The sequence below is a fragment of the Motacilla alba genome, chromosome 22, assembly GCF_015832195.1.
Source record: "Motacilla alba alba isolate MOTALB_02 chromosome 22, Motacilla_alba_V1.0_pri, whole genome shotgun sequence".
In the NCBI taxonomy this organism is placed as follows: Eukaryota; Metazoa; Chordata; class Aves; order Passeriformes; family Motacillidae; genus Motacilla; species Motacilla alba.
The window spans coordinates 607002-623613 of record NC_052037.1 but is presented as its reverse complement, the minus strand read 5'-3'; the positions used below and the strand labels follow the sequence as shown (position 1 = coordinate 623613).

Genomic DNA, 16612 nt, shown 5'->3' with positions numbered 1-16612 from the left:
TATTGTCACACCTGAAGCAAAGGGAATGAAGAGAAATTTTGGGATAAATTAAAGCCCTGAACGACTTTAAAACCACAGCCCCCTGGCAGAGGCTCAGGACGATGTGGGATTGATCCAGCTCTGGTTTTTGGGAGAAGAACTGTTCCCACCTGGGAATTCTCCAATCTAGGATTTGTTATTTTTCCGTGAGGAATCGTTTTTAATCCTTGGGAGATGCCAGGAGTGGGGAATAACTGCAGGACAAGGTGGGTTAATAACAAAAATTCCCTGCTTTGCTTTGAGCTGCTGTAGGAGCGAGTGGAAGGAATTCCCGGGAGCTGGAAAAGCTGGATGCTGATTAAAGGTGGCTGAACGCCGGGAGATGCCAGCGCTGGGAATTCCCGGGAATGAGGAGCAGCTGGAAAAGGGGGATGCTGAAAGGTTCGAGGTGGCTGAACCCCGGGAGATGCCAGCGCTGGGAATTCCAGGATTCTGCGCCAGAACCCCCTGGAATCGCAGGGACCGAATCACCTCAGAGTCCTTCAATATTAAGGTTTCACCCCGGGGGCCGGGATAACTCCCAGGATTTATTCTCTGGGGCCAGCCGCATTACAGATCCATGCTCCTCATCCTTTTTTTATTTTTTTTTTGGGAAGCGCGGCCGCTCCCCCCGCTCTGCCCCTGCCGGGAGGAGCGGGAGCTGCCGGCGGGGCGGCTCCGGGGAGGGGTTTGCGGAGCGAACCCAGTGAAATTTGGCAGGAAGCGGCAGCTCCCCGCGCACATTTCCCTGCCTGCGGGAGGATTTCCACAGCGCTCAGCCCGGCAGGGAAGCCTGGGTGAAGCCGGGCTGAGCTGCCCCCCAGCACAGGCACCGCAGATTGAGGTAAACTCGGGGCTGCGAGCCGGGTTTGGGGTTTTATTGCCGCAAAAAGTGCGGCTGATTGATTGGTTTCAGCGTTTCTAAACCTTGCTTTCTTCGCGGCTGAAAGTTTCGTTTCCCCTCTTCTCTCCGAGTGTGTTTTTCTCCCTCTCCCATCGCGGTGTAAGACTGGGAGGGAAAACCTCCCGCTTCTCCTCATCCTTGTCCCCCGGCTGGATTCGGCCGGGCTGCGATGCCGAGGAGTTTCGGTGTCACTTTTTAAAGAAGTCCCGCCCGAGCTGGAGATTTTATCCCTTTTTTGCTCCCAGCCATTCCCGGCTGGAATAAAAGACGAGTGGCGAGCTCGAGCAATGCCTGAGCCGGGATTTTGGTAAAATATCCCGAATTTCGAGCAGAAAACCCCGGTGGGTGCCATCAGCGTTGGGTAAATCCGGGGGGATCTTGGAGTTCTCCTCTCTGGATAATTCCCGTTTTTTCAGAGGGCAGATGTTTGGCAGAAGGTGCAAAATATGTCCTTAATTAAGGATTTTTTTTTTTTTTTCCTGCTGTCACTGCTGGGGATTCTCTGAGCCTACCAGCAGCTCCTTGAAAAGTGTTTTATCCTGGTGATTTTTAGGATTACTTCGGGATACTCACCTGGAAAACTGGCCCGGAGAAACGTGGGATGTTCACCCCGACCCGGGCTGAGCTCGCCAGTCATTGTGGTTAATATTTCCTTCCCGATGAGTTTTTGTTGTTAATTAAACAGCTGTGGATAAAAGATCTAAGCCCAGATAATTTAGAATATTAAAGAGGAAGATCCAAGTTTGGATATCTGGGAGTGCAGCAGGAAAATAGTTCATCATATCCACAATCAGCTCATAAAGGTGACAGCGCAGTGCTTCCAGTTTTTCCTGGATGAAGCCTGAAAATCGTGGATTTAGGGCTCCTCCTTCCCATTTTTCTCTGCATTGAGCCACCCACGGCGGTGGAATTTCCTCGGCTGGGGAGTGGGGAGCAGTTAAAATCATTTAAAATGAAATGAAAGCGTGAATTGCTGGAACATCCGAGTGCTCAGGGAGGAATCTCACCTCGGAGCGAGTGCTGGGTGCTCCGGGAGGGAATTCCGATCATCCCGGCCCCAGGGGCAGGAGGATGTTGGGAAACATCCCCGAAAATGCTTTGGTGAAGGAAATTTAATCCTTAAATCAGGCGGCGCTGGGGCTCAGAATCCCTCTCCTGTCCGAGCCAGCAGGAGCTTTGGGGCGCAGAAATGAGAATTTTGGGGGGGAAAAACTTCAGGGAAGCGTCGGCAGCTCGGGAAAGCCGCGAGGGTCGCGGGGTGGGATGGGGGAGCCCAGGACAAGGCTCGGGGGACTCGATGGAAAAGCCGCGAGGGTCGCAGGGTGGGATGGGGGAGCCCAGGACAAGGCTCCTGGGGGGACTTGGGATGGAAAAGCCGCGTGCTCTGCTGGAAGCTCGCTCTCACAGGCTGAGACCCCAGAATGGAGCCGGCGATGAGCTCGGGGGTTCGTAAATCCATCACTTGGCTCCTCGCTCTCCCTGTGCTCCGTTCTGCTTTCCTGTCTGTTCCTCCGTTCGCATTCATCTTTCCCTTTCACTCCCTCCCCTCCTGAGCGCCCCCGGAGCTCCCAGTTTGGGGCACTGGGATGATCCCCAGAGTCTGCCGGGGCTGGGATTAAAGGCACGAGACATTATGTCTTGTTTGGACTCAGATGGTCATTAGTTCCTATTTGCATTATATTTACATAGATGTCTATTAGTTCCTATTTATATTATATTTACATAGATGTTTATTAGTTCTTATTTACATTATATTTACATAGATGTTCATTAGTTCTTATCTATTTTATACTTACTTAGATGTCCATTAGATCTTATTTATATTATATTTACTCAGATGTCCATTAGTTCCTATTTACATTACATTTACATAGATGTCTATTAGTTCTTATCTATATTATACTTACATAGATGTCCATTAGTTCTTAATTATATTAAATTTACTTAGATATTCATTAGTTCTTATTTATTTATATTTACTTAGATATTCATTAGTTCTTATTTATATTATATTTACTTAGATGTCCATTAGTTCTTATTTACATTATATTTACATAGATATTCATTAGTTATTATTTATATTATATTTACTTAGATATTCATTAGTTCTTATCTATAATATACTTACTTAGATGTTCATTAGTTCTTATTTACATTATATTTACATAGATGTTCATTAGTTCTTATTTATGTTTCATTCTCACCAAATCTGAGTTTTGCAGCACCTCACTCCAACAAACTAAAAAAATGGAGCCCTGTCTCTCCCCAAGGCTTGTTAAGGATAAATTGTCTAATTAAGAAATCACACTGAAGTTGTTTTTACTCTTAACTTAATAACCGACCACTCGTGGCCTGCAGTCAGGAGTTTTTTATCCATTTACACAATGCCACTTAAACTCGTGAAGAAGGAGCAGCCTCTGCCCTAAAACCTCTATCTTGATTTATATTTATATTTATATTTATATTTATATTTATATTTATATTTATATTTATATTTATATTTATATTTATATTTATATTTATATTTTGTAATTTTATATATATAAAAAATAGAATATATTACTATATTCTAAAACCTTAAACTCAGAGTTTTGCACCCTGTGATGTCACACACTTCTATCCAAACTCCACACCACAATCCCAGCTCTGTCATTCCATTTTGGAAGCTTCTCCAGGGCCTCAGGTCAAATGCAGAGTTCTCCTGGGGGTCAGAGCCCTTTTTTGGACCCTCTCTGGGCCCTTTTTTGACGCCTTTGGGGCCCTTTTTGGGCAATTTCTGAGCCTTTTTTTTGGACTTTTTCAGGGCCCTTTTTTGATGCTCTCAGTGCCTTTTTTGCCACTTTCCGAGCCCTTTTTTGGACACTCTCTGAGCCCTTTTCTGGGCCCTTTTTAGACACTTTCAGAGCCCTTTTTTGATACTTCCCATCCCACATTTCCCATTCCCATCTGCAAAAACGCCCTCGGAGGAGGAAAAGTTCCACTCCTAATCCAGGATGGATATTTGTTATTCCAGGGGGGATTTCCCAGCAATAACAGCAGCCTGCTCTGGAGCCTGGCTGTCCCCTGGTGGATCAGGGGGATTAATTTAAACAGCATCACCCGCAGGCAGAGCAGGGATCCCCTCCTCCTTGGAGGATTTCGGATCCACCTGGAAATCCTCTCCGTGGAAATTTGGGGTGTTCAGCCCCGAGCCAGGCTGAGCTCTGCTCCTTCAGCTCACACAGGATCCTCCTCTGGGGTTAATTTTTCCCTTCAGATGAGTTTTTGGTGTTTCATTTAAGTGGTTTCTGCTGTGTGGAGATAAAAAAAATAAAGATCCAAAGACCAGGAGAGCTTAGAACATCACAGAGACCCTGGCTTAGGAATCTGGGGATGCAGCAGGAAAAGTTTTCCTCATCTATATCAGGAGAAATGTATCACTATAAAGAGATATTCATCTCCATATTTACCTTTACGAGGATATATTTATAAGGATATATTGATGTTTATAAACATAAATGCGAAATTTGCAAGGACAGGGGAATTTTTCCAGGTCCCAACACCCGGATCCATGGCCAGCACCTTTCCTGAAGGGGCAGATCCCAAATCCAGGCCGTGGCCTCTTCCCAGATCTCCTCCAGTTCCCATCTGATTTCAGTTTTAGCCCCTCAGTGCATCCCAGGAGGCACAAAAAGCTCTCCTGGGAACAGAGGGATGTGTGGAGCCCCTTCTGGCCACGGCACAGCTGGAATCCAGCTGTTTCCCCGGCAAGTGCCTGCTCTCCTGCTCTCTTCCCTGTGCCTGGCGTGGGAGGAGGAGCAGGAACGGGGATGAGGATTCTGACTCTCCCAGGGTCCAGGGCCAGCCCTGTCCTGGCTGCTCCAAGGGCCTGCAAATGGGAACCGGGAATTCCCAGCCCATGAACTGCAGTGCTGGGGAAAGGGGGGAAATTCAGGAAGGAATTCCTGCCTGGGAGGGTGGGGATGGGCTGGGATGGAATTCCCAGGGAGCTGGGGCTGCCCTGGATCCCTGGCAGTGCCCAAGGCCAGGCTGGAGCACCTGGGGCAGTGGGAGCTGTCCCTGCCCTGGCAGGGGGGCCACTGGATGAATTTCAGGTCTCTTCCAACCCAAACCATTCCAGGATTTTCAGATTTAGTCAAGCAGTGATAAAAAGGGCCTCGATCAGGGAATTTTCACACGGATTTTTCCATCCCTCTTTGCCCTCCTAGGCTGGCAAACATTCCCAAGTGCCCTGGGAATGGGCAGCCAAGGTGGAATCACCATCCCTGGGAATTCCAGGAGCACCTGTTGTGGCCCTGGGGACGTGGTTAGGTGGTGATCGAGGTGGTGGCTTGGACGGGATGGTCTGAAGGGTCTTTTCCAGCTGAACCATTCCATGGCTCTCTGGGCTTTCCCAGAGCTCCTTTTCCAACCCGGGGAATCCCTGCTCTGATTGTTCCCTTGGCTCGGGATCTCTGCTGGAGACTGGGATTTTCTGCCAGTGGTTGGGGCCTCTGATCCCTGCAGGGACCTTTGTGGCTCAGGGTTTTAGGAGTGGGAATGAGAAGGGATTTAATCCATGGGATTCAACCCTTGGAGAGCCATGGCAAGGTGGAGACTCTCGGAGCAGTGGGAGAAGGTATCCAAAATCTCACCCCAGGGAATGGTGGGATTTTATTCCCTTCAGCAGTTCTGGAGAGGCTCCAGGGGAGAAGAGGCTGGAGAAATCCTCCCGTGGCACCGGGAAATCCTGTTCCCAGCCCGAGGAATGCTCCTGGGGCGATGGAGCTGGAGATGGGGATGCAGGGATTCCCAGGATTCCTGGTCCAAGGGAAATCCTGTTCCCAGCCCGAGGAATGCTCCTGGGGCGATGGAGCTGGAGTTGGGGATGCAGGGATTCCCAGGATTCCTGGTCCAAGGGAAATCCTGTTCCCAGCCCGAGGAATGCTCCTGGGGCGATGGAGCTGGAGATGGGGATGCAGGGATTCCCAGGATTCCTGTTCCAAGGGAAATCCTGTTCCCAGCCCGAGGAATGCTCCTGGGGCAATGGAGAGTGGAATTGGGAATGCAGGGATTGCCGGGATTCCTGTTCCCACCCTGAGGAATGCACCTGGGGGATGGAACAGGGAATTGGGGATGCAGGGATTCCTGGTCCAAGGGAAATCCTGTTCCCAGCCCAAGGAATGCACCTGGGGCGATGGAGAGCGGAACTGGGGATGCAGGGATTGCCGGGATTCCTGTTCCAAGGGAAATCTTTTTCACACCCCCAAGGAATGCACCTGGGGCGAGGAATGCACCTGGGGTGATGAAGCTGGAATTGGGGATGCAGGGATTGCCGGGATTCCTGTTCCCACCCTGAGGAATGCACCTGGGGGGATGGAACAGGGAATTGGGGATGCAGGGATTCCTGGTCCAAGGGAAATCCTGTTCCCACCCCGAGGAATGCACCTGGGGCGATGGAGAGTGGAACTGGGGATGCAGGGATTCCCGGGATTCCCGGTTCCGAGCGGCTGAACACCAACGGTTCAGAGCTCCGGGGACAATCGGGACAATTGTCCCCGCTCCCGGGGGATGTGGAGCGTTGCTGCTCCTCGGGCACAAACCGGCATTCCAGACTTTCCTTTTGCTGTCCGGATGAGGACGGGAGCAGGGAAGCGGCTGGTTCTGGGGTTTGTCTGAGCTGGGTGACTGGATGGATTCCAAAGGGGGGTTTTGGCTGGATTGGGCTCGGGCTCTGTTACACCCGGGAAAACGCTGGAGAAGGAAAATCTCAGGATTGGGAGCTTCGGGAGGTCCGTGAAAAGGAGGGAGAAGGATTTTAAATGGGCAGAGTGCCAGGACAAGGGGCGATGGTTTTAAACTGCCGGAGGGCAGGGTTCAGTGGGATATTGGGAAGGAATTCCTCCCTGGGAAGGGGTGGGGAGGGGCTGGGATGGAATTCCCAGAGCAGCTGGGGCTGCCCCTGGATCCCTGGAAGTGTCCAGGGATGGACGCCCTGGGCCAGTGGGAGGTGACCCTGCCCATGGCAGGGGTGGCTCTGGATGGATCTGAATCCCTTCCAACCCAAACCATCCCAGGATTCCATAAAAATTCCATGTTTTTTCCTCACCATCCCGCACCTCTGTTCCCTTCAAGACCCAGGACTGGAGCCCTGGAAAGGGCTGAGTCAGCAGCCACCAGGATCATCCCTGGAAGCCTTAAATTACACATTCCTGCGGGGATGGATCTCAGCTTCCAGCCTGGAACATGGCACAGAGAAGCGGGAGACCTGGAGCGTTTCCTGCCTTCTCCACCAGCTCTGCTCGATGGGTTTTTAATGCTCTGACTTGGATTCCTTTGAATGGAGAGACCAAAATATTGCCCTGACGTCAGGAGTAAATCTGGAGGTCGTTAGAGGCCGTGAGGGGAGCGATGAGCCCGAGAGGAAGGGAAAATCCAGCCCACACCAAACCTCCTGCAAGCTGGGGCCTGGATTTATTCTCAGGCAGCTCAGCACGTGCAGCTCCCCCGGGCTGGAGGGGGGAACGCGTCCAAGCGTCGCTGCCAGCGGCGGAGCCGTGGTTTTGCCGGAATATTTTCCATGTTAAGTTGTGTTCTTGTGGTTTCTGGTGCCCCCACGCTGTGTGGGTGCAGCTGGTGCTGCCCGTGCCCGCTCAGGGCTGTTTTGAGCGAGGCGCGGCTGAGCAGCCTGCTGCAGTGAGGGGCAGGGAGAGCTCTGCACATCAGAGCCCTGAAAGTCTTGGAGCTGAGGAGGGAGATTTCAGGAAAGAAGAAACCCAGGATTTCTGTGGAGTAAAGGAACTGCTGGGCAATTTTCTCTGTTCTCAATCCTCAAAACCAGTCCAGGCCTCGAATCCCAGTGGGAAAGGACCTGGGTGCTGTGGGTCAGAGCCACGGAATGGTTTGGGTGGGAAGGGACTTTAAATCCCTTAGATCCCGTCTCCTTCCACCATCCCTGGGTGCTCCAAGCCCCGTCCAGCCTGGCCTTGGATATTTCCAGGGATGGGGCAGCCCCAGCCTGAGCTCTGCCATGCCAGAATTCCCAGTTTTCCCTCCTGTCCCCTCGGGATAGACAAAAGCTGAGAGCCCATTTCAGTGCTGAGGCCCTGGGAGCTTTCCCTGGCTTCTGCTGAGTTCCTGAAGTTTCCCCCTTGGACCCGGGCTGCCATTTTTTGTGGGAATCCCAAATTGTGGCTGTGGAATCCCTCTGGATTCTGCTCTTCCTGGCTTAATCTGAGGAAATTTCCTGAGCCCCTCAATGATCAGGGGCTGAGGTTTATTCTTTTGGGGGGCGCAGACCCTGTGGAAGTTTTGTCTCCTGGTGCTTGGGATTGGAGGGAGCTCAGGGCGCTGCTGCTGTCCCAGTCTTGGGCAGAATTCCTGCAGGATTTTTGCACATGGAATGGGATTTCTGAGTGGTTTTCCAGTGCCTTCCCCTCAAGGAGCCCCTCCTGATCCCACAGCAAAGAAGGAACATGGTGCTGCTCCACCTGAGTGCCCTGAGCCATTTTTCCTAGGGATAGGTGGGGAATGTGTTCCTACAATCTTGCTGGAATTCCTTTTCCCCCAGCCAGAATTCCCTCTGTAGTGCTTTATGCTCTCTCACCAGGATTTCTCCAGCTGTGTGAGTTCTCTCCTCTCCCTGTGCAGGATTTGGATGATCCTTGTGGGTCCCTTCCAGCTCAGGACACTCGACGATTCCCAAATCCCTGAATTCCTGGGGAACAGCAGCAAACCCATTTTGGGCTCCAGGGCAGCCCGGCTCAGCAAGGGTGAAAGTTCCACCTCCAAGAGTGAAAGTTCCACCTCCTGGATCTGCTCTAATCCCAATTAGCATCTCCCAGGCTAATCCTGGTTCCAATTAAAGCAACCTGGAGCTCTGCCCTGACCTTCCCGCCCCTGCCGGCTGCTGCCGAGGTCTCGCAGGGCCGGGGCTCTTGGAAAGGCTCTGGCATCTGGCAGCGCTCGGCTCATTAACACCTCCGCAGGGCTGGGAGCCATCCCGGCCTCCTCCGCGTGCTTTCCCCAAATCCTTGTGTCTTTTGGCTCCAGTCCTCCGCGACACGGCTGCAGAGGATCGAGCAGGGGAAGGGCTGCGAAGGGGAGCTCACAGCTTGGAGCTGTTCCTCCATCCCCAGGGACCCCCGAGAGCGGGGCTGACACGGGTTCCTGTTTTCCAGGCACGGGGCAGGTTCTGGGCTCTTGGTCGAGCCTTTTCTCCTCTCAGATATTCGGGGTTAGTTGATGCTGAGCTTTCTGGAGGCTCAGAAATGAACCAAAACTGACCCAGAGGGGAGTTTGTTCATGCTCTGGTCAAGATGCTGAAGTGCTGCCTTATCTCAGCTGCAGGCTTTGACTGGGAGGCTGCTCCTCTCTTTATCTGCCTTTTCCTTCCCAGATTTCCCTCTCGTGGCTGCAGGACCATCCAGATGCTGCCAGAAATAGAAATACAAATATTTATAAACAGAGCCCTGCGTTCTCAGTGTGTGGGACAGCCCTGGGAAACCAAATAATGACCATTTCTAAACCAAATAACGACAATTTCCAAACCCAAATAATGACCATTTCTAAACCCAAATAATGACCATTTCTAAACCAAATAATGACCATTTCTAAACCCAAATAATGACCATTTCTAAACCAAATAATGACCATTTCTAAACCCAAATAATGACCATTTCTAAACCAAATAATGACCATTTCTAAACCCAAATAATGACCATTTCCAAACCCAAATAATGACCATTTCCAAACCCAAATAATGACCATTTCTTAACCCAAATAATGACCATTTCTAAACCCAGCTGGGAGTTTGGGACTAAGGCAGCCTCCCCAGCTGAATTTTTCGGGAGACCTTCTGCAGCCCAATTTCGTTTTTGAGGGGGGTTTGCTGAGGGTTTGAAAATGCTGTTTCTGCAGCAGCCAGGAACATGGAGCTGATCAAACCAGATGTTTAGGGACGGAGCAGATCAATACAGATGTTGAAGGACGAAGCAGATCAATACAGATGTTGAGGGATGGAGCAGATCAAGACAGATGTTGAGGGACAGAGCAGATCAATACAGATGTTGAGGGATGGAGCAGATCAAACCAGATGTTGAGGGATGGAGCAGATCAATACAGATGTTGAGGGATGGAGCAGACCAATACAGATGTTGAGGGATGGAGCAGATCAATACAGATGTTGAGGGATGGAGCAGATCAAGACAGATGTTGAGGGACAGAGCAAATCAATACAGATGTTGAGGGATGGAGCAGATCAATACAGATGTTGTTGAGGGATGGAACAAATCAAGACAGATGTTTAGGGATGGAGCAGATCAAACCAGATGTTTAGGGATGGAGCAGATCAAACCAGATGTTTCAAAGTGAAACCTGCAGCCCAGATTTTCCTGCAGAGCTCGAGGCTCTGCTGAGGTGGAACTCCTCCCCTCTGGAGTCTGGGCTGACAATTCCCACCTGCCCTTCCCTGTCGAGATCCACGGGGACTTCTGGAATTTCTTTCTGCATCCAGGAGCATCTCCCTGCCCCTGTTTGTCCCCTGGGCTGAACCCATCCCGTACCCATTCAAACATCTCCAGAGGTTCCTTCAGAGCCTGGTGCTGCTGGGCTGGGGACCGGGGTGATGCTGGGACCAGTCCAGGCACTGGAGCTCCTGGATCTGGATCCAGGCTTCTGGATCACTCTGCATCCCTCTGGAGCTCCTGCGTCCCTCTGGAGTTTCTGGATCTGGAACTCCTGGATCCCTCCGGAGCTCCTGGATCCAGGATTCTGGATCACTCTGGAACTCCTGGATCCCTCTGGAGCTCCTGGATCTGGAATCCTAGATCCCCCCGGAGCTCCTGGATTCAGAATTCTGGATCACTCTGGAACTCCTGGATCCCTCTGGAGCTCCTGGATCCAGAATATGGATCACTCTGGAACTCCTGGATGCCTCTGGAGCTCCTGGATCCAGGATTCTGGATCGCTCTGGAACTCCTGGATCCCTCTGGAGCTCCTGGATTTGGAATCCTGGAGCTCCTGGATCTGGGATCCCTCGGATCCTGCCCTGCCAGCTGCATTCCCGTTGGAAAATCCCCTCTCCTCACTGCCAGAGGGAGCAGCAGCTGCATTTCCCTCCTCCCCTCCCCTCCAGCCCTCCCCAGGCAGGGGCAGGACCTGATTTCATTCCCCTCTCTCAGCCTCACCTCCTGACCTACAAAAAAATTGGCTCCTGGAAACTCAGTGTTTGTTTTCCAAGATTTTTTCCCCCTCATTTCCCCGTCCCATCCTGATTTATGAGATCCGTTGTAAAACCTCCTCTTGCTTTTCCTGTTTCCCCTCCAACCCTGGGCTCTAAAATCCCTGTGCTTCTGTTTCATTCCTCCCTTCCTCAGCAAAACCCTTTTCATTCCAGCAGGAATCTCCTGAGCCCCATCCCTGTTTAACTCATGGGGAAACTGAGGCACAGCCCTGGTGATGAGCTGGAATTCTGATCCATGTCCTCCTCAGCTTTAAAGGCTGCTCACAGATTTTGTATCTTTATGTGAGGATGGGATTTTTCTGGGATTTTTTTTTTTAGGGGTAAATTTAGCTGAAATTTCAGAGAATTTTCGTTCCTAGACATCTCCTTTGGAGCCAAATCCTCCCCCTTCCTTCCTCCCTCCCCTCCGGTGGCTGCCAGGAAACAACGGAGCTCCGAAGGTCTGGGGAGGTTTTTCCCCCGAGCTCTGGCATTGCTTCGCTGGGAAATGATGGAATCCTCGTCCCCACGTGTCCTGCTTGGCCACTCCACGTGCCTGGGTGTCAGTGGGAAGCAGGGAAAGGACAGCATTCCACAGGATTCCATTCCTGGGTGAAAGTCCTCTCATGAGTCACGAGAAGTTGTCTGTTCCTGCCTTAAATTGTGCTCGTGGAGCCCTTGGATGGCAATAAATCCCCACCCAGACTTACAACCAAAACCTGGAGACCTTTCCCACTATTCCAAGGTCACCCAAGGCTTCTGCCGAGTGTCTGGTGATGTTTTGAGTTTCTACAGGTGGAGCCAGACGTGCAGGAACAGAAATAAATCTTTGATCCCACTGGGAGCCCAGAGTTTGGGATAAATCTCTCACTGCTGGCCACGAGATCTCCTCACCCTCCTGGTTTTCCACTGCTCGTGATGGGTTTGGGTTCCTGATGGGGAGAAAAAAGGGTTCAGTTCTGTCCTGGCAGGATTTGGATGAAGTTTTCCTGCTGGGTTTCTGGAGGAAAACAGGAAAATCATTTGCTACGCCTCCCAGCATAGAGAATTTCACCTGAGGAAAATGTATTTTTGGGGTGAAATTATGTGGCAAGTTGATCTAAACTTATAAATGGGGGAGGTTTCAGTTTGTTTGTCCACCCCACAAGAAATAATTGACCCGACCTTGGTTTTTACAGGTGGCATTGGAGGTAATCCCCATTTCCAAGCTAATAATAGAAATAATCATTAATAATAGAAATAATAAATATAACAATGGATAAAAAATTAAACATTATAAGCAATAAAATGAATAATAACATATAAATAATAATGAAAAAATATAAATACGATACTAATATAAATCACATCAATTTTGTATCATCACAAACTTTAATTAAAATCTGCTTTTCCTCCAGGTCAGCCCTGCCTGCCCTGCCTGCCTCTGTGATCGCTGAGAATGGGAAGATCCCACGCGTTTCCCTCCAGCCCCTGCCTGCTGCTGCTGCTGCTGGCCGAGCTCAGCGGTGCCCAGTACGAGCCCTGGCCGTTCCCGCCCGGCTACCCCGAGCCGGCCCCGCAGGCGTTCCAGCCCCCCCCGAGAGCCCCGAACGTGCCCAAAATCCAGCTGAGGCTGGCGGGCCAGAAGAGGAAGCACAACGAGGGCAGGGTGGAGGTGTTCTACGGCGGCGAGTGGGGCACCGTGTGCGACGACGACTTCTCCATCCACGCCGCCCACGTGGTGTGCCGCGAGCTGGGCTACGTGGAGGCCGTGTCCTGGCTGCCCAGCTCCAAGTACGGGAAAGGAGAAGGTGAGGAACAGGGAGAGGGCCTTTCCAGCTCCCAAGAATCCCTAATTTCAGTCTCATTGATGGTTTTGAGTGTTGGTTTCTTGTGCTCTGCTCTGTGAGGTAAAAAAGATGTTAAAGTGTTGGAAAGCATCCAAAGGATGGACACAGGGATGGACAAGGGCCTGGAGCAGCTGAAGGACCTTGGATTGGGATCCCAGGGCATTGGGAGGGCCTCTCCAGCTCCCAATAATCCCTAATTTCGGTTTAATTGGTGGTGTTGGGGTGTTTCTCTCTCATGCTGGGAGCTGGGCTACGTGGAGGCCGTGTCCTACTGCCCAGCTCCAAGTACAGAAAAGGAGAAGGTCAGGGGGTCTTGGAACAGGGAGAGGGCCTTCCCAGCTCCCAGTAATCCCTAATTTCAGTCTCATTGATGGTTTTGAGCGTTGGTTTCTCGTGCTCTGCTCTGTGAGGTAGAAAAGGTATTGGAAAGCATCCAAAGGATGGACACAGGGATGGGGAAAGGCCTGGAGCAGCTGAGGGACGTTGGATTGGGATTTCAGGGCCTTTCCAGCTCCCCAAAAATCCATAATTTTAGTTTAATTGGTGGTTTTGAATGTTCCTTTCTCATGCTGTGCTCTGTGAGGTAAAAAAGATGTTAAAGTGTTGGAAAGCATCCAAAGGATGGACACAGGGATGGACAAGGGCCTGGAGCAGCTGAAGGACCTTGGATTGGGATCCCAGGGCATTGGGGGAGCCTCTCCAGCTCCCAGTAATCCCTAATTTCGGTTTAATTGGTGGTATTGGGGTGTTTCTCTCTCATGCTGGGAGCTGGGCTACGTGGAGGCCGTGTCCTACTGCCCAGCTCCAGGTACGGGAAAGGAGAAGGTGAGGGGGTCTTGGAACAGGGAGAGGGCCTTCCCAGCTCCCAATAATCCTTCATTCCAGTCTCACTGATGGTGTTGGGGTGTTTCTCTCTCATGCCGGGAGCTGGGTCTTTTCATCTCCCAGTAATCCCTGATTTCAGTCTCATTGATGGTTTTGAGCGTTGGTTTCTCGTGCTCTGCTCTGTGAGGTAGAAAAGGTGTTGGAAAGCATCCAAAGGATGGACACAGGGATGGAGAAGGACCTGGAGCAGCTGGAGGACCTTGGATTGGGATTTCAGGGCCTTTCCAGCTCCCCACAATCCATAATCTTAGTTTAATTGGTGGTTTTGAATGTTCCTTTCTCATGCTGTGCTCTGTGAGGTAAAAAAGATGTTAAAATGTTGGAAAGCATCCAAAGGATGGACACAGGGATGGGGAAGGGCCTGGAGCAGCTGAGGGACCTTGGATTGGGATCCCAGGGCATTGGGGGAGCCTCTCCAGCTCCCAGTAATCCCCAATTTCAGTTTAATTGGTGGTATTGGGGTGTTTCTCTCTCGTGCTGGGAGCTGGGCTACGTGGAGGCCGTGTCCTACTGCCCAGCTCCAAGTACGGGAAAGGAGAAGGTGAGGGGGTCTTGGAACAGGGAGAGGGCCTTTCCAGCTCCCAAGAATCCTTCATTCCAGTCTCACTGATGGTGTTGGGGTGTTTCTCTCCCGTGCCAGGAGCTGGGTCTTTTCATCTCCCAATAATCCCTAATTTCAGTCTCATTGAAGGTTTCGGGGTGTTTCTCTGTCGTGCCAGGAGCTGGGTCTTTTCATCTCCCAATAATCCCTAATTTCAGTCCCATTGATGGTTTTGAGTGTTGGTTTCTCGTGCTCTGCTCTGTGAGGTAGAAAAGGTGTTGGAAAGCATCCAAAGGATGAACACAGGGATGGACAAGGGCCTGGAGCAGCTGAGGGACCTTGGATTGGGATCCCAGGGCATTGGGGGAGCCTCTCCAGCTCCCAGTAATCCCTAATTTCGGTTTAATTGATGAGTTTGGGGTGTTTCATGCTGTGCTGAGTGGATTTGGGACCTGAGAGGTAAAAAAAGGAGTGAAATTATTGGAAAGCGTCCAAAGGATGGACACGGAAATGGGGAAGGGTCCGGAGCAGCTGAGGGCACTTGGAAAACAGGAGACTGAGGGGAGAATTTTTGGGATCTGCTTCTGCCCAGGGGCAGCTCTGACTGTTCCCTGAACAGAATCCAGGCAAGGCTGGAGCTGTGCCGGGGGAATTCAGGTTGGATTTTAGGGAAAAGTTCTGTGTTGTGGCCCGGTCTGTGCCTCCAAAGGGGTCTGAGCATTTCATGTCCTATGGGAATGGTTATATGGGAACAGCAACTCCTGGGTTAAATGGGAATAACAATTATTGGGTTATATGGGAACAGCAGCTCCTGGGTTATAGGGGAATAACAATTATTGGGTTAAATGGGAATAACAATTATGGGGTTATATGGGAATAGCAACTCCTGGGTTAAATGGGAATAACAATGATACTGGAATAACCATTTTGGGTGTCTTCAGGCTGCTCCTGGTGGGGAAAACCTGTCCAGCCTCATCCCAGATTTTATCTGCTGGAATCACGGAATGGTTTGGCTTGGAAAGGAGCTTAGAATCACTCAATGCCACCCTGCCATGGTCACCTCCCACTGTCCCAGGTGCTCCAGCCTGGCCTTGGGCACTTCCAGGGATCCAGGGGCAGCAGCAGCTCCTCTGGGAATCCCATCCCAGCCCGTCCTCACCCTCCCAGGGAGGAATTTCTTCCCAAAATCCCTTCTAAATTTCCCCTCTTTCACCTTAAAGCCACTCCCTTTGTCCCGGGGACGCGTTCTCCACATCCTTTCTCGCCCTCTGAACCTTGCACCTGGTGGAAATGTGGAAAATCCCACCTGAACCCCAAATATCTGCCGGGCAAACCCTTGGAAAGGAGAACGTTTGTGTGTGACAGCCGGGAATTCCCGAAATCACCAAATTTGAGAGGGAAAATGCAGAAACAATCCAGGAATAACAACAGATCTGTGTAACAACGGACGCCCCACAGGATTTCTCGGGATTTCTTGGGATTTGGGTTGGAATCTGTCCTGCTGAGGACCTTTCCTGCCCTCCCTGGAGCTGGTGGATCCCACAGGGGTTAAATCCCACTCGGGAGGGCCGAAGGTGCCGCGTGCTGGATTTGAGCGGGGTTTGAGAGCTCGCACCCATAAACGTCCCATGAAAGAGCCAGCGGGGCCTGAGGGAAATTGCAAAGCTGGAAGGAGCTCCCAGAGTTGTGGATTTTGGCTCCGGAGCAGAGCTGGAGAGTTCCAAGCGAGGAAGAGGCCGTGACATCGGAAAACAAACCGGGCTGGCCACGGGGTCACACGGGAGGGAGAATTCCGGGGAAACCCCAAATCCGGGGTCTGGGGGGCTCCTCCCACTCTGGTTCTGAGGGGAACCTGATTTCTATATAAATTTACAGGTTTAATAGATCAAAGAAATTAAAATATATTAATTTAATATAGATTAATTTTATTCTCTTATATAAGATGTATAATATATAATATTAAATTATATTATCATTAAATCATAATAATAATTTATTGTAAATATAATATGTAATATTAAATTACATTATCATTAAATAATAATAATAATTTATTGTAAATATAATATATAATATAAAATTATATTATAATTAAATCATAATTATAATTTATTGTAATTTAATTTACTGTACTCTTACTTTTAATTAATTAGTTATACTATATTATTAATTTAATATATTAATTTAATTCAATAATAAATACATATTCATATAATATTTAAATAAATAGATTT

The 16612-nt window shown here is 50.3% G+C and overlaps 1 protein-coding gene across 2 annotated transcripts in view; it reads left to right on the top strand.

Moving 5' to 3' along the window:
* The first annotated feature begins 724 nt into the window (after positions 1 to 724).
* Positions 725 to 16612, top strand: part of LOXL2 (lysyl oxidase like 2) — a 63197-nt gene continuing 47309 nt past the window's right edge. The window contains exons 1-2 of one of the 2 annotated variants that reach the window (XM_038160378.1): positions 725 to 862; positions 12521 to 12913. In XM_038160378.1, coding sequence (XP_038016306.1) covers positions 12562 to 12913 — 352 coding nt within the window. In that variant the 5' untranslated portion in view covers positions 725 to 862; positions 12521 to 12561. Of the gene's footprint in view, positions 863 to 12520; positions 12914 to 14355; positions 14379 to 16612 lie in introns of those variants that run through there. The other variant, XM_038160379.1, reaches the window with a different exon arrangement.